At 47.2% G+C, this 23,378-nt stretch overlaps 1 protein-coding gene and 1 pseudogene across 1 annotated transcript; both read right to left on the reverse strand.

The window, feature by feature from the left end:
- Window positions 1-11,643: 11,643 nt before the first annotated feature.
- On the reverse strand, window positions 11,644-14,923 carry LOC132244074 (olfactory receptor 2Z1-like). Its single transcript, XM_059715001.1, has 2 exons — window positions 14,918-14,923; window positions 11,644-12,609 (listed from the first exon to the last, which is right to left on the reverse strand). Exons 1-2 carry the CDS (start codon window positions 14,921-14,923, stop codon window positions 11,644-11,646), a joined length of 972 nt encoding a protein of 323 aa, XP_059570984.1.
- Window positions 14,924-19,226: 4,303 nt separating this feature from the next.
- On the reverse strand, window positions 19,227-20,014 carry LOC132244075 (olfactory receptor 2V1-like; annotated as a pseudogene).
- Window positions 20,015-23,378: the final 3,364 nt, after the last annotated feature.

Below are 23,378 nucleotides of genomic sequence, written 5' to 3' on the forward strand. Positions count from 1 at the left end.
CTCTGGGACCTCCTGTGTCCAGCCAGGGGCATGGACCAAGGTGGTCAAGGGCCCTAAGGCCCGCCGCACCAAGGCCCCTGCCCCACCAGAGCTGAGCAACAGGTACACACCTCTTGCTGCCCCAGCAGAGCCTGCTGAGTTGCCGGCCCCCACAGGCAACATGGGCCCCACTGCAGCTCCCGCCCCTGCTCTCCCCAAGACAAAACGTAAGGTGTTTGTTGTGGGAGACTCCCTCCTGAGGGGGACGGAGGGGCCAATCTGCCACCCCGACCCCTTAGCCCGGCAAGTCTGCTGCTTCCCAGGGCCCGCATCCGGGACATTGCGGAGAGGATCCCCAAGCTCCTCAAACCCACAGACCACTATAGCATGCTCCTTATTCATGTGGGCACCAAGGACACGGCTCGGAGCACTCCCAGCCAGGTCATGAGGGGCTACAGGGATTTGGGAGCGGGGCTTAAGGGTCTGGGGGCACAGGTGGTGTTCTGGTCGATCCTCCCAGTCTCAGGCTATGGGCTGAGAAGGGACAGGAGGATCTATGTGGTCAACCAAAGACTGCAGCACTGGTGTCGTCAGGAAGGCTTTGGCTTTCATGACCACAGCCCGCTCTTTGGCGAGAGAGGCAGCGAGCTGCTGGGAAGAGATGGCCTCCACCTCTCTCCCCTAGGGAGGAGGCTCTTCTCAGCCAGACTGGCTGACCTGCTCCACCGAGCTTTAAACTAAGCCCATTGGGGGACGGGGGGACTACCGCCACTGCTGGCCCGCTGAGCAATCCTTGCAAAGCCAGCGGATCACGGCACTCAAGGGAGCCCACCCCGGCCCCAGCCCTGGTAAAATCTGTAGGCAAGGAAGGAGCCCCCAGGGGGCACTTGCCTGCCTGTACACTAATGCCAGGAGCTTGGGGAATAAGCAGGAGGAGCTCATCCTCCTGCTCAGTGCAAACAATTACGATGTCATAGGGATCACGGAGACCTGGTGGGACTCCACCCGTGACTGGACCACGGGTATAGATGGCTATACCCTGTACAGGAGGGATCGTGTAGAGAAAAGGGGCGGGGGTGTAGCTCTCTATGTTAAGGAAAGCTACACGTCCCTGCAAGCCGATATTGGTGACCAGGGTGGACGGCTGGAGACCCTCTGGGTTAAAATCCATGGGGAGCACGGCACCGGGGACACAATGGTGGAAGTCTATTACAGACCTCCCACCCAAAGTCCTGAGCTTGACCAGGAGTTTGCCCAGGAACTGGCTGAGGCAGCTTGCTCCAGGACCATGGTTGTCATGGGTGACTTCAATTACCCAGACATCTCGTGGGAGGATCGCTCAGCAAAATCTGAGCGGTCGCAGAGCTTCCTCTCATGCGTGGATGACCTCTACCTGACTCAAGAAGTCTATGGGCCAACGAGAGGCAAAGCGCTGCTCGACCTGGTACTGGCTACTGGGGATGACCTAGTCGGCGACCTAGTGATCGATGGGAAGCGGGGTGACAGCGACCACGAGCTGATCACCTTCACCATCTGCCAAAAAGCTGGCAAGTCAGTCAGCAACACGGAAGTCCTTGACTTCAGGAAAGCCGACTTTGACAAGCTCAGGAGGCTTGTCAGTGAGGCCCTCAGGGACTGTGACCACAGGGAGAGGGGAGTTCAAGAAGAGTGGTTGCTCCTCAAGGGAGCGATCCTCAATGCACAAACTAAGGCTATTCCATCCCGGAGGAAAGGCAGCAAGAGGGCACAGCAGCCTCCCTGGCTCTCCAGGGACCTAGCAGACCTCCCGAGGCTGAAAAGAAAGGCCTACAAAGGATGGAGGATGGGAGTCACCTCCAAGGAGGATTATTCTGCACTGGTCCGGTCCTGTAGGGAGCAGACCAGGAAAGCCAAGGCTGCAACTGAACTCCAGCTAGCTTTGAGCATCAAGGACAATAAAAAGTCCTTTTTCAGATATGTGGGGAGCCGGAGGAAAAGCAGGGGCAATGTTGGACCCCTGCTGAACCAGATGGGGCAACTGACAACTGACGCCCAGGAAAAAGCCAACCTATTAAATAGGTACTTTGCGTCGGTCTTTCATCAGCCCCATGGGACGCCCATGCCCGCTACAGGGCCGGGAAGTCCGGGTGAGGGTGATCCCCTGCCCTCCATTAATGCTGACTTTGTGAAGGAACATCTTGAGAAGCTGGATACCTTCAAGTCAGCCGGCCCTGACAATCTTCACCCCAGGGTACTCAAGGAGCTGGCGAGCATCATAGCCCAGCCTCTAGCGCAGATCTTTGAAAACTCTTGGCGCTCTGGTGTAGTGCCCAAAGACTGGAAGAAGGCCAATGTGGTGCCTATCTTCAAGAAAGGGAGGAAAGTGGATCCGGCTAACTATAGGCCCATCAGCCTGACTTCTATCCCGGGGAAGATCTTAGAAAAGTTTATTAAGGAGGCCATCCTTAATGGACTGGCCGACGCCAACATCTTAAGGGATAGCCAGCATGGGTTTGTTGCGGGTAGGTCTTGCTTGACCAATCTCATTTCCTTCTACGACCAGGTGACCTATCACCTGGACAAGGGAGATGAGATTGATGTCATATATCTTGACTTCAAAAATCCTTCGATCTGGTGTCCCATGATCATCTCTTGGAGAAACTGGCCAATTGTCGCCTTGGGTCCTCCACGATCCACTGGCTGGAAAATTGGCTCTGGGGTCGGACCCAGAGGGTAGTAATTGATGGAAGTCACTCATCGTGGTGTCCTGTGACCAGTGGGGTCCCCCAGGGCTCTGTCCTTGGACCCATATTGTTCAACATCTTCATTAATGATGTGGACACTGGAGTCAGAAGCGGACTGGCCAAGTTCGCAGATGACACCAAACTTTGGGGCAAAGCATCCACACCAGAAGACAGGCAGATGATCCAGGCTGACCTGGACAGGCTCAGACGAGAATCTGATGGTGGGCGGACGAGAATCTGATGGTGTTCAACGCCGGTAAATGCAAGGTTCTCCACCTTGGGGAAAAAAAACCTGCAGCATCCTTATAGGCTCGGCAGTGCTATGTTGGCTAGCACTATGGAAGAAAGAGACTTGGGGGTCATCATTGACCACAAGATGAACATGAGCCTGCAATGCGATGCTGCGGCTAGTAAAGCGACCAAAACGGTGGCTTGCATCCATAGATGCTTCTCAAGCAAATCCCGGGACGTCATTCTCCCCCTGTACTCGGCCTTAGTGAGGCCGCAGCTGGAGTACTGCGTCCAGTTTTGGGCTCCACAATTCAAAAAGGATGTGGAGAAGCTTGAGAGAGTCCAGAGAAGAGCCACGCACATGATCAGAGGTCAGGGAAGCAGACCCTACGATGACAGGCTGAGAGCCCTGGGGCTCTTTAGCCTGGAAAAGCGCAGGCTCAGGGGTGATCTGATGGCCACCTACAAGTTTATCAGGGGTGAACACCAGTATCTGGGGGAACATTTGTTCACCAGAGCTCCCCAAGGGATGACGAGGTCGAATGGTCACAAACTACTACAAGATCGTTTCAGGCTGGACATAAGGAAGAATTTCTTTACTTCTTCCGAGCCCCCAAGGTCTGGAACAGCCTGCCACTGGAGGTTGTTCAAGCGCCTACATTGAACACCTTCAAGATGAAACTGGATGCTTATCTTGCTGGGATCCTATGACCCCAGCTGACTTCCTGCCCTTTGGGCGGGGGGCTGGACTCGATGATCTTCCGAGGCCCCTTCCAGCCCTAATGTCTATGAAATCTATGAAATCTGGCCCATATTTCATTGGAAAACCCACAGGATTCCCAGAGTACAGATTAAGGGTCAGAGCCTCCTTCACCCCCTTTTGGCCCTAAATTGGACTCTGACCAGAACTGAACTTGAGGCTGTTTTAGATTTGGGACAGGAAGGAGAGAGCTCTGGTTAACATATATGTACCAGCAGAAACTAAGGGACAGCCTCATGTCCTGTACAGCTACAAGATACATTACCTTGGCCCAAAATTCTCCAGCTCTGTGCCAAGGCCCATAAATGGGTCTCTGTTCACTGAGGACAGTCTAGCTCTGTCATTTTTTTAACTCCCCTTCAGGTAGTTTAAGGCCCCTATTAAATCCTCACTCAGTCTCCTCTTTAGACTAAATAAGCCCAGTTCTCTCAATCTTTCCTCATGCATCATGTCCCCCTGCCCCCCTACCATTTTTGTTTCCCTCTGCTGGACCCTATCCAATTTGTCTACATCCTTTCTGTGGGGGGAAGGGGTGTGCAAAACTGAACAAAGTACTCCAGATGTGACCTCACCAGGGGAATAATCAAACACTTCCCATGACCTGCTGGTACCAATGCAGCCCAGTATGTCATTAGCCTTTTTTGCAACAAGTGCACACTGTTGGTTCATATTCAGTTTATTGTCCATTGTAACCTCCAGGGCATTTTCTGCAGAGCTGCTGCCCAGCCAGTCAGACCCCAGCCTGTACCAGTGAATGGGATTATTCTGTCCTAAATGCAAGACTTTTCACTTGTCCTTGTTGGGCCTCATAAGATTTCTTTTAGCCCAATCCTCCAATATGTCTAGGTCGCTCTGAATACTAGACCTACCCTGCAGCATATCTACAACTACCCCAGCTTGGTGTCATCTGCAAACTTGCTGAGGGTGCACTCTGTGCCATCTTCCAGATCACTGATGAAGACATTGAAGAAAACTGTCCCCAGGACCAACCTCCTGGGGCACTCAGCTTGATACCAGCTGCCAACTAGACATTGAGCCATTGATTACTACTCTGTCACCCCAATGAGTCAGCCATTTTTCAGGCCACCTTACAGTCCATTTATCCAGCCCATACTTCCTTAGGTTTCCTACAAGAATGTTGTGGGAGAATTTTCAAAAGCCTTGCTCAAATCAAGATATACCACATCCACTGGTCTCCCCACACCCACAGAGCTAATCACCATGTCATAGAAGGGGATCAGGCTGATCATACATGACTTGCCCTTGGTGAATCCATGCTGACTGCTCCTAATCACCTTCTCCTCCTCCAGGTGGACCACAGGTATAGGGAGTTACACCCTGTATAGGAGGGATTGTGTTGGGAAGAAGGGCAGAGGAGTTGCTCTCTTTGTGAAATAAATTACACCTCCCTAGAAGTGAAGATTGGAAAAAAAGAAGGGTGACTTGAGACCCTCTGGGTCAAGATACAGGGAGAGCAATGGGAAGGGGATTGGACTGTAGGAGTTTATTACAGACCTCCAAACCAAGAGGAAGAGCTCAACTAGGAATCTCTAGAGAACTGGCAGAGGCTGTATGCTTTCAGGGCATAGTCATCAGGGTTGACTTCAGCTACCCAAACATCTCATTGAATGAGCACTCAGCAAGACTGGATTGGTCAAAAAGCTTCCTCACTTGCATTGAAGAGCTCTATCTAACTCAAGAAGTCTACAGGCTGAGCAGGGGCAAGGTACTCCTTAAATTGGTTCTGGCCAAAGGGGACGATCGATTGAGCAGCCTGAGGATCAACGGGAAACTGGGTGACAGTGACCAAAAGATGATCACTTTCTCCATCACCGTAAATCAAGGAAATTGGACAGTAGGTTAGAAATCCTGCATTTTAGATAAGCTGACTTCCACAAGCTTAGGAGATTGGTTGGTGAGACCTTGCTGAACCGTAGTCCAGTGAGGAAGGGAGTGTAAGGATAGTGGTCATTCCTCAAGGAAGCAATCTTAGGAGCACAAAGGAAGTCCATTTCCTTTCATAAGAAAGGTAACAAGTGTTGGGTGATCCCCTTGACCCAAGAGGTAAGTCATGGACGTCCTAAAAAGAGAAGCCTACAAAGGGTGGAAGTCAGAAATAACCACCAAAGAGGAGGACTTAACAATAGCCTACACCTGTAGGGAGCCGATTAGGACAGCATAAGTGCAAACCAAATACAAATTGGTAACTGGAATCAAGGACAACAAAAAGTCCTTGTTTAGATATGTAGGAAGTTGGAGAAAAAATAAGGGAAGCATAGGGCTCCTAATGAATGAAATGGGACAGCTGCTAACTGATACTCAGGACAACACCAAACTCCTGAATCCATACTTCACATCAGTATTCCACCAGTACAGCGGTGTTAGCCTGCTTGATAGGATATAGGATGATTACGGTGGGGGTGATCACCCTCCCATAGCTGGTGAAGATCTTGTGGGGGAGCACCTGCAAAGGCTAAATATCAAGTCAGCAAAATCAGATGAACTACACCCGAGTGCTAAAAGAACTGGCTGACATCATTGTGCAACTTATGACAAAGTTATTTGAAATCTCTTGGCACTCGGGAGAAGTCCCACACCACTGGAAGAAGGCCAATGTGGTGCCTATCTTTAGGAAAGGAAGAAAGGAGGACCTGGGAAATTAACAGGCAATAAGTTTGACCTCACTCCCTGGTAAAATCCTGGAGAAAATGATCGAAAAATCCATTACTGACAGGCTAACAAAAGGCAATATTCTGAAGCATAGCCAACATGGCTTCACTATGGGCTGAGCATGCCAGGCCAACCTCATTTCTTTCTATGACCAGGCAACTCACCACCTGGATAGGGGAAATGAGGTAGATGTCATAAACTTGGACTTCAAAAGGGCTCCCATGATGTACTCATGGTAAAATTGGGAACATATGGCCCCGACTACTTTATGGCCCGGTGGCTAGGTAACTGGCTCCGAGGTAGGACCCAAAGAGTATTGACTGACAGAACTGGGTCAACATGGTGAAAAGTGACCAGTGGTGTCCCCCAGGGTTCAGTACTTGAAGCAGTGCTTTTCAACATGTTCACCAACTATTTGGATTTGGGTATAAAAAGCAAACTGGCAAAGTTTGTTGACGACACCAAACTATGGAGCTCTATGGTCACACTCGAGTACAGGCTGGCAATACAGGCTGACCTGGACAGGCTTGTGAGGTAGGTAAAACTCAACCTGTTGAGGTTTAATATGGAGAAATGTAAAGTGCTCCATCTGGGGTGAAATAATCTGCAACACACTTACAGACTTGGCAGTGCTACGCTTGCCAGCGCCACAACTGAATGAGACCTGGGTGTCATGATAGACCATAAAATGAACATGAGCCAGGAATGTGATGGTGTAGCTGGCAGAGCTAATCAAACACTGGCATACAGCTACCAAGGCATCTTCAGCAAGGCTAAGAATGTCATCCTTCCACTCAGCTCAGCCTTGGTTAGACCACAGCTGGCATACTGCATCCACTTCTGGGTGCCACAGTTCAGGAAGGATGTGGAGAAGCTCAAGAGAGTCCAAAGGAGGGCCAAGCACATAAATAGAGGCCTAGAGAGCAGGTCATATGAGGAGAGGCTGAAAGACTTGGGACTGTTCAACCTGGAGAAGTCTCAGAGGGGCTTGGTAACAGCTAATAAGTATATTAGGGGTGTAAATCAGGCCTAGGGGAGCAACTGTTTACCAAGGCCCTAAAGGAGAGGGCAAGAAACAATGGGCACATACTGGTTGAATATCACTTCAGATTGGACATAAGGAAAAACTTCTTTACAAGTGAAATACCTGTGCGGGCTGGGAGTGATCCGGGGCCCTTTTTGTGCACGTGGGCTGTGGCTAGCAGCCCGGGCACGCGGGGTCGGAGAAAACGGGCGGCGAGCTAGAATTAGTCACGGAATGCGTAATGGTTGATTTAAAGATTATTTTGCTTACACCGTAGATGGTCGCAGTGCAGGCAGGAAAACTTGCTTGAGTTGCGGTTACAGATAGAAAAGAAGAGAGGTGGACTAGAGTTCCTTTCTGTGAACACTCTTCTAGCCCATCCGGTTGGAGGCTCTAAGCTGTGAGCCCGTCGCACCAACCGAAGAAAGTACTCGAAACAAAGAGCTCTGAATAGACTTACACGAAGTTTGCTAGGCTCCGTGGAACTTTTGCACGCAGAGAAGAGGGATACGTCGAGGATTGCGCTCGGCGACGGAGAGAGGCGAGAGTCTGATCAGACCCCTGTAGCCTGCTTGAAATGCGCTGGGTCCGTAAGGATCTGCAGCGCTTAGAGATCTTCACACAGGGTGAAGTCTCCCCCTCCTGATGTTCGTGGAGTCCTCCAACTTGGGCGGAAACCACTCAAGTTTTTTATACGGCTAGCAAGCCAATCACTAGCCGCCAAGTATGAATAATTTAGCACAAGCCAATAATGGGGCTCCAATTATAATATGAATGGCGGGAACTCTTTGCAACGAGCATCTCTCCTCTGCAGCAGAGAAATTCACCCTGCAAAGAAAGCTTCAAATGGGCGGGAATTCTTTTGCACCGGGGTTCTCCTCTGCAGCAGAAAACTCCACCGTGCAAAGAAGCTGTAATTTAGCGGGAACAATTTAGCAGTGCCGAAGCACACACAAACAAAAATCACAACTTTGGGTTGTGACACTACCAAGGGTTTGGAACAGGCACCCCAAAAAGGTTGTACAGTCACCCAACCTGGCAATCTTCAAAAAGTGTCTTGATGCCCAGCTTGCTGGGGTCATCTGATCCCAGCAGTCTTTCCTGCCCAAGCGCAGGGTGGTTGGACCTGATGGTTTGTAAGGACCCTTCCAGCCCTGAACTGAAATTATGAAACTATGAAACTCTGTGCTTAGAAATGGATTCCTTGAGGATCTGCTTCATAATATTTTCAGGGACAGAGGTGAGGCTGACTGGTCTGTAGTTCCCTGGATCCTCCTCCTTCCCTTTCTTAAATATGGGCACTATGTTTACCCTTTTCCAATCATCTGGACCACTCCTGATCGCCATATGTTTTCAAAGATGATGGTCCGTGGCTCTGCGATCACATCAGCCAACTCCCTCAGTGCCCCTGGGTGAATCCCATCTGGCACCATGGACTTGTACATGTTCAGCTTTTCTAAATAGTCCCTAAACTGTTCTTTCACCACTGTTGACTGCTCACCTCCACACCAAACCTGTTGTCCAGTGCAGTAATCTGGTAGCTGAGCTTACCTGTGAAGAACGAGATGAAGAAGCCATTGGGCACTTCAGCCTTGTTCGCATCTTCTGTCACAAGGTTGTCTCCCCCATTCAGTAAGGGACCCACACTTTCCCTGATTCTCTTCTTGCTATCGACATACTTGTAGAAACCCTTCTTGTTACCCTTCATGTTTCTTGCCAGCTGCAACTCAGTTGTGCTTTGTCCTTCCTGACTTCATCCCTGCATGCCCGAGCAATGCTCTTATAGTCCTCCCTATTTATTTATCCAAGTTTCACTTCTTATAAGCTTCCTTTTTGAGACCTAGTTTGCTGATGAGTTCCCTGCTAACCCAAGCTGGTTTTTTGCCATACTTGCTAGTTTTGGCCCCCCAGAAGTTGTCTAACAGGGGTGAAGACTTCAGGTTGTTCCCACTTGGTGGCAGACTTGACACCACTGGCTGGAGTTTTTTAGAGCCTCAAGAAATTCAAGCTAGTAAACAGTTAGTAGCAACCTGTGTTCTGTGCTCTGTAGACCCAGGAGCCCTACTAAGGAGTGCTAGTCTTCAAGAACAGCAGCCTCATGTAGTATTCATGGGGCACTAGCACGTGTCTCCTGATACCCCGAGTCACAGTTTCCATGGGGAGAAGGTGGTCCCATTCCCTATACAAGAGTCCCTTACCCCAAAGCTGTGTCCCCTTGCATTCCTCATTAAGCGGATCGAGCCCCTAGTCCTCTCCTAGGAGGTTCACTCTGTAGCTCTTTTCTGAGCTCAGAGGTTGAGGCATGGAGTCTTCATTTCCCTCCTTCCCTGCCTAATTTTTCTTGTTCCCTTTTACAATTACATATGCAGTACTATGCATCTAACCTTAGTTTCACCAATTTAACATTATGGTGTTATTATCCATTTAGCTCAGACCTAGGGCATCCACTTCCAAGTTTTAGAATACTTGGGTAATTGCCTGACGTCATTGCAGAATCACCAGCTTTTTTTTTTTTTTTCTTCCTGAGAAGTCATGGAGGTGTCATGAGGTCCCAGAAGATTGGAAAAGAGCACATACTATACCCATGTTTTCATGGAGAGATGGTGTGGTGCATTTGTCACATATAACACAACACACTTTTCTCCAGGTAAGGAGAAATTAGGTAGGATCCTAAGGCTATATTATTCAATTAAAGATTGAGGCAAAAACACATGCAACTTTACTGGAATGTGCATTCATTATCCATATGATATTTTCAGTATCAAAACAACAAATGAGGCAAATAATAAAAAAAAGACGTTGTTTCATTATTCCTGTAATTATTTAAATGAAATTTATGTTTTATTCAGATTCATAAAATAAAATCTAACCTTGTGTGTCTTGACAATGCATCTAATATTTCACTGACAGTTAGCCCCAGTAGGTCATGAGTGTATTACACACAATCTTACCATGCTGCTAAGTTGAATTGGGCCAATGGTGTTTGGACATGGTGCCACACACACCTGGGAAACCTATACCACTTGGGTAGACAGGCATAATAGTCATGTGAGCCATCCGCTCCACACCTGAGGCCAGCCCTGCTGTGCCAATGCATTGGAAATACAGAAATGAACTCCTTCAACCCTGGCCATGGCTGAGGAGCTGGCTATGTGCTCCCTCTCCTTTGATAGCTTCATCACACAATTTACTACACAAGTCTGCAATGCACAGACCTGTCCTAGGGCTGCTCTGGCCCCCAGGGGAGCTGCTTGGGCCATTTGAGCCAACAGAGCCCTGAGTGCCACGGGAATGATCGTACTGTTCAACGATCTCCTTTCCCTGGTATGAAATGGGGGTCGTTCTTCTCCCCAAACCCCATACCTGTTTCCCCCTTCTGGGAAATTTCAGAACCAGCCCTACTATCAACAGGTTCATCAGCCACTTTGCCCGAGGACTTTGTGGAGCCCTCCTACCTGTGCCACAGACTCAGCTCGGGAGGTGGGCAGGGGGAACAAGACACGCATCTTGTACTAATAATACAGTGCTCACAGCAGTGGAAGGCTTTAGAAATCAAAACTGATAGGAATTTCCTCCCAAACACATGAATCCATCCCATGGATCTGTGCATTTTGTTGAGGTGATGTTGGGAACAGTTTCCTTTTCAATTTTTGTTGCATATTTCCAAGATATACAGCTTGGCAGCTTCCTGTTTCCTCCTTCCTACCTTTTTTCCATGATGTAATACATAAACCAAATTAATATATTTTATGCAAATTTTATGGACCTAGTTGGTTAACAGTCACTTACTCTTTTTTCATGTTTGGGGCTGCTAAAGATAGAAGACAAGGATTTAATCAGAGCTTTTTTTTTTCTCCTTTAACACCAAGGGCTCCACTGCTGAACTCAGTGGAATATAATGGGTATAAAACTGATGCAAGTGGAAGGAGAGTCAATACAAAAGTCCTGCCTTGACAAGCTGGCATTTGAAATGTCCAAATCTAAACACATGACCTATTTCCTCCAGGATTATGGCTATACAGGATGTCAATCCCACTTGAGGTGCTATCTACATTCAAGAATCATGTTCAATCTCCCATAATATAAAGTGTGTGTGGCAGAGGGGGAGGGGATGAGACAGGAAGAAGCTTCTTGACACCTTTTCTGAAGTGATTCAATGGTAAAGGAGGCAAAATGCCCTTGATTCTAGAAAACCCCATCAGTGGGCTTCTGGGCTTCGTTCAGTCCTAGCACAGATCAGGCAAGTAGACCTCACATCAGTTTTGGTGGAGGATTCTGCATTTTCCAGCCAGCTTTATTAAGGCTCGTAGGACATCCCTGTTTCTCAGGCTGTATATGATGGGATTCAGAACTGGGGTGACAACAGTGTAAAACACAGCAACCATCTTGTCTTGCTCTGGAGAGTGGTAAGTGTTGGGTCTGATGTACATGAAGATAGTTGCCCCATAGTACAGCCCCACCACAGTCAGATGTGAGGAACAAGTGGCCAGGGCTTTCTGCTGTCCTCTGGCTGACTTCATCCTCAGGACTGTAGAGAGGATACAAGTGTAAGAGGCTAGTATGATGGAAAAAGGGATGAGGAGCAGGACAATGCTACTCATGAACACCAGAGTCTCGTATATGGAGGTGTCAGAGCAGGACAGTTTCAGCAGGGCGGGGACCTCACAGAAGAAGTGATCAATGTCTTTTGAACCACAGTAGGGCAGGTGCATAGTATAAGCTGTATGGATTGAGGCGTTCACCGTTGCACAAACCCAGACAGCAGCTGCCAGGCTCATGCACATTTTCCTGTTCATGAGAATGGGGTATTGAAAAGGATTGCAAATTGCAACATATCTGTCATAAGACATGACAGCCAGAAGGAGACCCTCTGCTCCACCCATCATTAGCAGAAGGAAAATCTGAGTCCCACAAAGTGCCAGAGAAATAGTGTTGCCCAGGATCAGAAAGTCCATTGACATTTTGGGGATAACAATTAGGCTTGGACCCATGTCCATGAAGGCCAATTGCCTGAGGAAAAAGTACATGGGAGTGTGAAGGGAGGAATCCATTAGGATTAGAAACATGAGGAGAGCATTTCCAGAGAAGGCAGTAATGGAGGCCAGTAAAATCATGGCCAGGAAGATGGTGTGGACTTTGGTGTGCTTCAGGAGTCCCAGCAGGACAAATTCTGTTGCTGAAGTTGCATTGCACCTTCGCTCCTTCTCTTCACTGGGCTGGGCCTGAAGGAAATGAGAAAAGACCAGAAGAAAAAGCTCATAGAGTGGGCACACGTTTCTTGTTGTGTAAACCCTTTGGTGCCAGATTCAGAACCACTTCCCCTCTTCTGTGAAATGGCTGTCTGCTCAAAATTGAAGAAACAGCCCTGGCCACAGAAAACAGAAACTTGCCTGCCCTGAGGATATTGCCTTCATCAACTGACTGTCTAGCCAGAATCCCTTCTGCTTGCTGGTCCCACACATCCTGCTCCCCTTGTTCCCATCTGGCCCATCTTCAGCAGAAATATTGTAGGGGGTCCCACCCAGCTGATTCTATGGGCCTGTGATAGGGAAAGTTGGGAAAATATGTTTCCTGAAACATTTCTTGTGTTGAAAAATGATTTTCCTTTCATTTTCTTATATCTACATACTTTAGACACAGAAGCATTTTTCTCTAGATCAGTGTTTTTCAAACATTCTGAAGTCATGAAAATCTTTATTGTCACTTCTTTTGCCATACAGCCCCTACCCCTATTTTAAAGACTAATGCAGAACCAGGTGACACGGCCTGGCATTCATCTTTCATTTGACAGGGGTCTGTCCTGGGCCTGCTGTTGTTCAAAGTGTTTATTAATGTTTTGGATGCTGGCATAGAAAGCTTCTTGAGCAAGTCTGCAGACCATAGGAAACTGGGAAAGATGGTGAACACAGAGGATCTTGACATATTGGCAAGCTGGGCTAGAGCAAACAGGATGAAGTTCAATGTGGACAAATGTAAGATCTTAGGAGCATGGACGGTGGTGTCACCTTAGTCAGGGGCCACCCCCCAAGCAACCAGTCAGTGACTGGGACCAATCTCAGCGATGGCGGGGGAGAGGGGTGCCATGGCTGATCACGAAGTGGCCGCAGTGCTCCCAGAAGTCATAGAATCATAGAGGCATAGAAGTAGGGTCAAAAGGGACCTTGTAGATCTTCAAATCCGACCCCCTGCCTGGGCAGGAAGAAAACTGGGCTCAAATGACCCCAGCCAGGTATGCATCAAGCCTCTTCTTAAAGACCCCCAGGGTAGGAGCCAGCACCATTTCCCTTGGAAGTTGGTTCCAGATCCTAGCCGCCCTGACTGTGAAGTAGTTCTTATGGAGGTCAAGTGGTTGCAGCACTCCCGGAAGTGGCCGTAGCTCTCCCACTCCCTGGCTGAAACTTGCAGGAGGGGCACCGGCGCTCCCGCTTGCACCCCCTGCCCATTGCCTAAGCAGGGAGCACAGCCTGTCAGGGGGTACAACAGCACTCTCAGGGGGTGCATGTGCCTCTCTACACGGCACTGTTTAGGCCTCCCCTAGAGTACTCTGCGCAGTTCTATCCACACAACTGAAATGTTCGACACACGTGTTTTTTTAATATGTCTGGCAGGTATGTGACATAGTTAATGAAATCAGGTAGGCAGTTGAGTGCAGTCATCTATACTGTGGCCTTGACCCTGCAAAGGGTCAGGTGCACATATGACTTTTTGGATGATAGCTGAGCTTGCTTCCCTGAGGACAGATACAGGATGTAAAGGCAGGAGTGAGAGAAAGTACAGCTACACACAACTCTCAGGCTTTTCAGGAGCAGAGAAACCAAAGCTTGTTGGTACTTGCTACTGAATGGGTCAAAAGGACAAATCATGGACATTTAAATGAGATTAGCTGCAAGGTATTTCCCTAGATGGGAGATTTTAAATGAAATCCTGACCCTGTTAAAGTTACTTCATGTGGTTTCTCTGTGATGTCCACATACCCCTTTAACCAAGTTCTGTACACCACTGTTTCTGCTTTCCTGATAGGAACGCTGTGCTTTAACTGAAGATAGAATACAAAATCATTCCTGAAGTTATCCACATTTCTATGGAATCCTTATCATGTTTTAGTATCTTTCAGCTAAAAACTTAAAATAGTAGCAAAACAAATGTTATTATTTATACTATCAATGGCAATAAGAATGAATGAAATCGCATTAGCCCAACTCAAATAAAAGGAAAATTATTTTAAGCAAGCTTTCAGGTATAAATACATTTCATCAAGCTCTAAGCTTGCAAAGAAGAATTTTTTTTCCAACTATTTGAGATGGTCTAATAAAAGATATAAGATTTACCCAAAGAACCCTCTCTGCCTATGTCCCTAGACCAACACGGCTACAACCTGCACCCCTGAAATTGCATTTACTTTTATCTTTAGTAAAAAGTCAGAATTGAGATTATGTAACACAAGAATGGTGGTACTCTTATAAAAGATAAATATTTCCATAAATCGAAACAGCTATAATCAGGAGACGTATGGCAGCAGTAGTCACTTACCTTCATCTGTCTGATCTAGTCCTGAGAGCAGTCCAAGAAGGAGAGGATTTTGAACTCCTGAGCCAGCAAATCTTTCAATTCTAGTCTACTGTGTTTGAATCTAGTCCTAGAATATAGTCGTTTTTACCTAAACTCTGGTATATACACAATCACAACAGATCCATAATTATGAGATCAAAATGTACTGTAACAGGAAAAGACCTATGCCACTCCTGTAACACTCATTTTTATCACTGATACATTTGTGGTTGCAGGAGTACCAAAAGCACAATGTCTCACTGCATACCCAGAATAGGACCACTTTAGGAAATGTGTCCATCTCATAACACAGGGCAGTACTATTTTCCTAAGGAAAGGAATTGGTTCAAAATATTTCTTTTATGAATTCCATTCACTTTCCCAAAATAATACATTATGATAAAGTTCCATGCCTGAAGTCAGACGAGATCTTTGTGGCCCTTTTTATTGATTAAAAATGGCATGAACAGCAGTGGCCTAAGATAACCCAAAATCAATACCAAAAAGACCTCTGGACCCTTCACACTAATCAAAGGGATGTAACAAAACTGAATCTCCAACTGTCTTCTACAGCTACCCATGTCAACGGCTTACTGAATTGAAAGCACAAGTCATTGTCAGCAGGAAGGCGAGTCTTTTATAATCCAAGTCAACACTGGGAAAATTACATCATTCGAGCAGAAATAATTTTCAGAATCTAAACAAAGAAAATTAGGTGAAGTTTCCCAAGCTCTGGGGATTCTGGTCCCAAGTCATTGTATTTAGGAGCAGATGAGGCTCTATAATAACTCTCTATATGAAGATGTGTGCAAAAACTGCAGCTTCTGTTCAGGGAGATTGCTTTGCATCCTTTGTCTAGAGGTGAGGTCTAGGACAAGACATTTTACAAAGGACAAAAGAAAATATATGAGAGGCAGGAGTTTTGTGTGGGTGCTATCTGTTATTGGACCAACTGTATGCTTGGGATGAAGATAGACAAGCTTTCAAGCACAAAGCATTCTTCATCATGTCTGAGAGACACCATGCATTCAAAAGCTTTTCTAACTTAACAAGACCTTTAGGAGCAGGAGGTGCTGGAGATCTTCAGGACCAGCTGATTTAAATACGTCCAGTCCCACCAGAAGTTCTCTAACTAGATCCTCACTGACCCTGGACCTGGGTGCGCCTCCCTGGGTCCTTTGGGGGTCCCGGTGGGGGGGTGACCCGGTCCCTGCTCAGAAAAATGGAGGCAAAGAAATTGTGAAATAGGAGGAGAGGCTGAGGGAATTGGGCTTATTTAGTCTGAAGAAGAGAAGACTATGTGGGGATTTAATAGCTGCCTCAACTGCCTGAAGGGTGGTTACAAAGAGGATGGGGCTAGACTTTTCTCAGTGATGGTAGATAACATAACAAGGAGCAGTGGTCTCAAGTTGCAGCAAGGGAAGTTTAGATTAAATATTAGGAAAAACCTCCTCACAAGAAGGGAAGTAAAACACTGGAACAGGTTACCTAGAGAGGTTGTGGACTGTCCATCCTTGGAGGTTTTTAAGACCTGGCTAGCCAAAGCATTGGCTGGGATGATCTAGTGGGGATGGTCCTGCCTTGAGCAGGGGTTGGACTACATGACCTCCTGAGGTCCCTTTCAGCCCTCATTTTCTATGATTCTATAAAGGGAACTGACTGCGAATCAGACACATCAGGGTCAAAGGTGAACATAGCTGAGAGGATGATGTCATTTCACTCTGCTTTCCCAACATCTTTCTCAGCCTGTTCACTTAATAAATGCTCCTTTAATGTTACCAAGTACTTGATAGGCATTTTAATTAATTCGGTTTAATGCTTCTTAGATAACCACTTACAAATGTCACATTTTATTCCACCTCCTTTTTCTTCCCTGCAATTGAAAGTCTTCATACAGGACTAGATCCAGAAAGCTTTGGCTTTCTTCTGGCTCTGTAGTGGTCTAAAGCAGTGATTGTAAATGTATTTCCCACCGAGTTACAAAAGGCAGGCTTGTTAGTAAGTTAATATTTCACATGAATTAAGCACCTAGAGAGAAGTCAGACAGAAAAAATGAACCATAGACTTATTTATTTATTTACATAATGAAGTAAAATTTAATTCTATTGACATTTATGTACATAATGAATAACCTGTGCATCGACGGAATTGGTGGCTAAGGTCAATTCCAAGGCTAATTTGGTTGTCAGGTACGTATGTGAAGCTTTATCCATTATGTAACAGAAACTCTCCATGTAGCTGTTGTGGGGGGCATCAAAAGCAAAAAGTTTCACAGAAATATCACTGGGTTTAAGTACAGTGGGATGAGACAGATAAAAAGTGAACAAAGTTTTGGCCTGTAATACCCATGTTATTGGCAATGATTCATACATTCATAGATTCATAGATGCTAGGGTTGGAAGGGACCTCAATAGATCATCAAGTCCGACCCCCTGCATAGGCAGGAAAGAGTGCTGGGTCTAGATGACCCCAGCTAGATGCCTATCTAACCTCCTCTTGAAGACCCCCAGGGTAGGGGAGAGCACCACCTCCCTTGGGAGCCCGTTCCAGACCTTGGCCACTCGAACTGTGAAGAAGTTCTTCCTAATGTCCAGTCTAAATCTGCTCTCTGCTAGCTTGTGGCCATTATTTCTTGTAACCCCCGGGGGCGCCTTGGTGAATAAAACCTCACCAATTCCCTTCTGTGCCCCCGTGATGAACTTATAGGCAGCCACAAGGTCGCCTCTCAACCTTCTCTTGCAGAGGCTGAAAAGGTCCAGGTTCTCTAGCCTCTCCTCGTAGGGCTTGGCCTGCAAGCTCTTAACCATACGAGTGGCCCTTCTCTGGACCTTCTCCAGGTTATCCGCATCCCTCTTGAAGTGCGGTGCCCAGAATTGCACGCAGTACTCCAACTGCAGTTTGACCAGTGCCTGATAGAGGTGAAGTATCACCTCTTTGGATCTATTCGTCATGCATCTGCTGATGCACGATAAAGTGCCATTAGCTTTTCTGATGGCTTCGTCACACTGCCGACTCATGTTCATCTTGGAGTCCACTAGGACTCCAAGATCCCTTTCCACTTCCGTGCCACCCAGCAGGTCATTCCCTAGGCTGTAGGTGTGCTGAACATTTTTCCTCCCTAGGTGCAGCACTTTGCATTTCTCCTTGTTGAACTGCATTCTGTTGTTTTCTGCCCACTTGTCCAACCTGTCCAGGTCTGCTTGCAGCTGTTCCCTGCCCTCTGGCTTGTCCACTTTTCCCCACAGTTTTGTGTCATCCATAAACTTGGACAGAGTACACTTCACTCCCTCGTCCAAGTCGCTGATGAAGATATTAAAGAGTATCGGCCCAAGGACCGAGCCCTGCGGGACCCCACTGCCCACACCCTTCCAAGTCAAAACCGACCCATCCACTACGACTCTCTGGGTGCGACCCTCTAGCCAATTCGCCACCCACCAGACTGTGTAGTCATCCAAGTCACAGCCTCTTAACTTGTTCACCAGTATGGGGTGGGATATCGTATCGAAGGCCTTCCTGAAGTCTAAATATATGACATCCACCCCTACTCCTGTGTCCAGGCGTTTTGTAACCTGGTCATAGAAAGAGACTAGATCAGTCAGGCATGATCTGCCTGCTATGAACCCATGCTGGTTTCCCCTCATCATAATTTGTCCTGCCGGGCTCTCGCAAATGTGAGCCTTGATAATTTTTTCAAAGACTTTGCCAAGGATGGAGGTGAGACTGACTGGCCTATAGTTGCCCAGGTCCTCCTTCCTCCCCTTCTTGAAAATGGGGACCACATTGGCCCTTTTCCAGTCCTCAGGGACTTGGCCCGTGCGCCACGAGTGTTCAAATATTCCCACCAGTGGCTCTGCAATGACATTGGCCAGTGCCTTCCATACCCTCGGATGGAGCTCATCCGGGCCTGCCAACTGAAAGGCATCCAGGTCCTCCAAGTGACTCTGCACCATCTCAGGGTCTATGCATGGTAGTCTGGCGCCCTGCTCCTGCCTCTCTACAATCCCATGTGCAACATGATGTGCAACAGGGAAAGGAAAAATCAGGAATACTGTCAATAGAGGAAACTGAATTAAATATCCCAGTGCATTAGAGGATAAAGCATTAAATATTGCTCAAGAAAAGAAAGATTGCATTTTTCCCATTTTAAAATAAAAAATGTGTATTGAATTTAGGAGCCATTTGCACAGGATTGAATTTCACCCGTTCTTCAGTACAATAAATCTAAACACAGTTAAAACCAATGCTTCCTCTGCTATGACCATTACAATTCAAATAAGTCTGTGAAAAAGTGTTATGAGGAATTATACTTCCCAAACAGCTTTCTTAAGGCTCCTAAGACATCCTTGTTTCTCAGGCTGTATATGAGGGGATGCAGTACTGGAGTGACAGTGGTATAAAACACAGGTATGATCTTGTCTTGGTCCGGCAAGTGGTAGGCATTGGGTCTCATATACATGAACATTGTTCCCCCATAGAATAGCCCCACTACAGTCAGATGTGAGAAGCAAGTGGCCAGAGCCTTGTGCCTTCCCTTAGCTAAGCTCATCCTCAGGACTGCAGAGAGGATGCGGGCATAAGAAGCCAGTATGATGGAGGAAGGAATGAGGAGCAAGATGACACCACTTATGAACACTGCAGTCTCATAAGTGGAGGTGTTGGAGCAGGACAACTTCAACAGAGCTGGGATCTCACAGAAGAAATGGTTAATCTCTTTGGAGTGACAATAGGGCAGCTGTATCACATACACCATGTTTATGAAGGCATCTAGTGTCCCACCACACCACACCCCAGCTGCCAGGCTCAGGCAGACTCTCTTGCTCATGAGGATGGGGTATTGCAAGGGATGGCAAATTGCTACATACCTGTCGTAAGACATGACTGCCAGGATGCTCCAATGGTCAGGGTGAGAAGGATTTGAGTCCCACAACCAGCCAGAGAAATGGGGTTGCCTGGGATCAGGAAGTTCGCTGACATTTCAGGGACAATGATGAGGGTCTGACAGATGTCCATGAAGGCCAACTGACTGAGGAAAAAGTACATGGGGATGTGAAGGCGGGAATCCACCTGGATTAGAAACATGAGAGCATTCCCCAACAAGGCAGTCACAGAAGCAAGTAGAATCATTGCCAGCAGGAGGGTGTCTATCTTGGTCTGGTTCAGGAACCATTTTTTCCCTTCATTTCCTCATCACTTTGTTTGACCTGATGGGTACCAATTTGAAACAGACAGGCACATATGGAATAAACACACGTTATGGTGAATAATAACAAGGGAGTTCATGTGAAGGAGAAACCAGTCTCCACTGAAACAAGCAGCAGACTTTGGGCCAAATCCTCTCCCACCTATTAGGTGCTTAAGTGGACTCAGGTTGGCATAATGGTGATCCTGTTCCACCGTGCTGAAGCCCCTGAAGAAACTTTAGTGCACCTACTGATGTAAAGAGCCATCATCTTGCCCTTAAGAGTTAGGCTGAGTTTCAAAAAGACGAGAGCTGGAGCAGGACCATCCAACTTTTCCATTACCTGTTTTTCAGACTCAATCACCCAGAAAAGGATCCTATGTCCACTTAGGTGCCTATGTCCACTTAGCTACCTCAGAGGCAGAATAGGATATGGACCTTTCTGTCTTAACACAACTGTCCCAGACTCCTTAGGATGTTTTATTTATTGGTGTTTAAACTTTGAAGGAGATGCCTCAGTGTTTGATGTCAGTTTGTGAGAAACTATCACCTTGGATTTCAAGTGTGATTCTTGCTTTCCTCCATCCCCAAATGTGGCTCTTGTGATATCTAAGTGTCCCTGGACTCTCTTTCCATAGAGTAGTTCAAGAGGGAATGATCCTGTGTACTACTTTGGAGGGTGGGGAAGAGCTGATGGAGCAGGGGTGCTTATGTGAAAAACAAATCAAATGAACACTTATCCCAGGACAATGGAGGCTGATCCACTAATGTTTTCAGCTCTATATTAAGGGACTTATTAAACTGTTGCAGCAAGCCATAGGTTTGAGACTCATATGCTAAAGCCCATGGATAGTTGACCTCAGATTTCCCCAACTAGCTCTGGGAGATAGCAGGCATAAAAATGGCTACTGGCTTCATTAGGACATCACTGGAGTAACCCACTCTGAAACAAGTCAAAGAGCATCACCTACCATGTCTGTATTTATAGAGGACGGAGCTACAGTCATGTATTACCACCATTTTATGGTTCGGCCCTGATGGGACCTTCTAATTAATGAATCAGCTATTCAGCATTGGTGAGGCCACAGTGGGAGTGCTGCACAGAACAGGTCATATGAGGAGAGGCTGAAGGACACTGGGCCTAAACAAACTGGGGGAGCTGACAACCATTTCCCAGGAAAAAGACAATCTGCTTAATGATTACTAAGCATCAGTTTTTCACCAGCCTAAAGGGATCACCCTGTCTAACATGATGTGAGACGACCAGGGTGAGGGTGAATATATGACTACCATTTACATAGATCTTGGGAGAGAGCACCTTGAGAGGCTGGACACCCACAAATCAGCTGGTCTGAATAGATTACATCCAGGAGTGCTAAAGGAACTGGCAGACATCATAACGCAGCCACTGGCAAGGATATTTGAAAACTCATGGCGCTCGGGCAAAGTACTGGAAGATTGGAAGAGGGCCAATGTGGTGCCCATCTTCAAGAAAGGGAGGAAAGAAGATTCAAGAAACTACAGGCCCAGTCAATTTTACCTGAATCCCTGGAAAGATCTTGGAAAAAAATATCAAATAAACTATTCTTGACAGGCTAACAGAAGGCAACATCCTGAGGGACAGCCAGCACGGGTTTGTTGTGGGTAGGTCTTGCCTGACCAATCTCATCTCCTTCTATGTCCAGGTGACGTATCACCTGGACAAAAGGTAAGAGGCTGAAATCATATATTTGGACTTCAAACAAGTCATTCACCTGGTGTCCCATGATGTCCTCATGGAAAAATTGGGCAACTGCAACCTCAACTACTCCACAGTCCAATGACTGGGGAACTGGCTCTGAGGCTGGACCCAGAGAGTGGTAGTTGATGGAATCAAATCGACATGGCACTCAGTAACCAGTGGGGTCCCCCAAGGCTGCGTTATCAGACCTGTACTCTTCAATGTCTTCATGAACTATCTGGACTGTGGTGTCAGAAGTGGGCTGGCCAAGTTTGCTGATGACACCAACCTTTGGGGAAGAGTGTCCACACTTGAGGATAGGCTGGTGATCCAAGCCAACCTCAGTAGGCTTGCAAGGTGGGCAGATGAAAACCTGATGGCATTCAATGCAGAGAAATGAAAGGAGCTCCACCTTGAGGGAAGAAAAATAACCTCACATCACACTTACAGGCTCGGCAATGCTACATTGTCTAGCACCACAACTGAAAGAGATTGGGGGTCATGATCAATTGCAAGATCGTATGAGCCACCAATGCGATACCACAGCTGGTAAAGCAAACAAAACTCTGACTTGCATCTACCGTTTCATCTCAAGCAAGACTCAGGATGTCGTCCTCCCACTTGTACTCAGACTTGGTGAGGCCTCAGCTGGAGTACTGCATTCAATTCTGGGCTCCACAATTCAGGAAGGAAATGAGGAAGCTTGAGAGAGTCCAAAGGAGAGCCACACGCATGATCAGAGGGAAAGAGAACAGACCTTATGAAGAGAGGCTGTGAGTCATGGGACTCTTCATCTTGCAGACATGCAGACTTAGAGGAAACTTGGTGGCAGCCTATAAGTAAATAAGGGGTGTGCATTAGGATCTGGGAGAACACCTGTTCACCAGAGCACCCCATGTTCAATGGTCACAAACTCCTGCAAGACAATTTTAGGCTGGACATGAGGAAAAACTTCTTTAGTGTCCAAGCCCCCAAGGCCTAGAATAGACTTCCTCCAGAGGTGGTGCAAGCACCTGCTCTGAACACATTTAAGAAACATATGGATGCTTATCTTGCTATGATCTTTTGACCCTAGCGGACTTCCTGCCCTTTGGGCAGGGGGCTGGACCCGATCATCTTACAAGATCCCTTCCATCCCCAATGTCTATCAAATCTATCAAATCTATGACATGGGACTGTTCAGCCTGGAGAAGAGAAGACTTAGGGTGGGACTTAATGGCAGCCTATAAGTATATAAGGGGTGAACATCAGGGTCTGGGAGACCATCTGTTCACCAAGATGCCCCAGGGGAAGACAAGGAACAATGGACATAAACTTCTAGAAGATCACTTCAGATTGGATATAAGGAAAAACTTCTTTATGGTCCCAGTGTCAAGAGTCTAGAACAGACCCCCCACACACACACACCTCCAGGGGTGGAACAGTCACCTATCCTGGAGATCTTCAAAAGATGACTGGACACACACCTTGCCAGGTTTATCTGACCTCAGTAGTCTTTCCTGCCTAAGAGCAGGGGGGCTAGATCTGATGATCTTGTGAGGTCC

The sequence above is a fragment of the Alligator mississippiensis genome, chromosome 11, assembly GCF_030867095.1.
Source record: "Alligator mississippiensis isolate rAllMis1 chromosome 11, rAllMis1, whole genome shotgun sequence".
NCBI lineage: Eukaryota > Metazoa > Chordata > Crocodylia > Alligatoridae > Alligator > Alligator mississippiensis.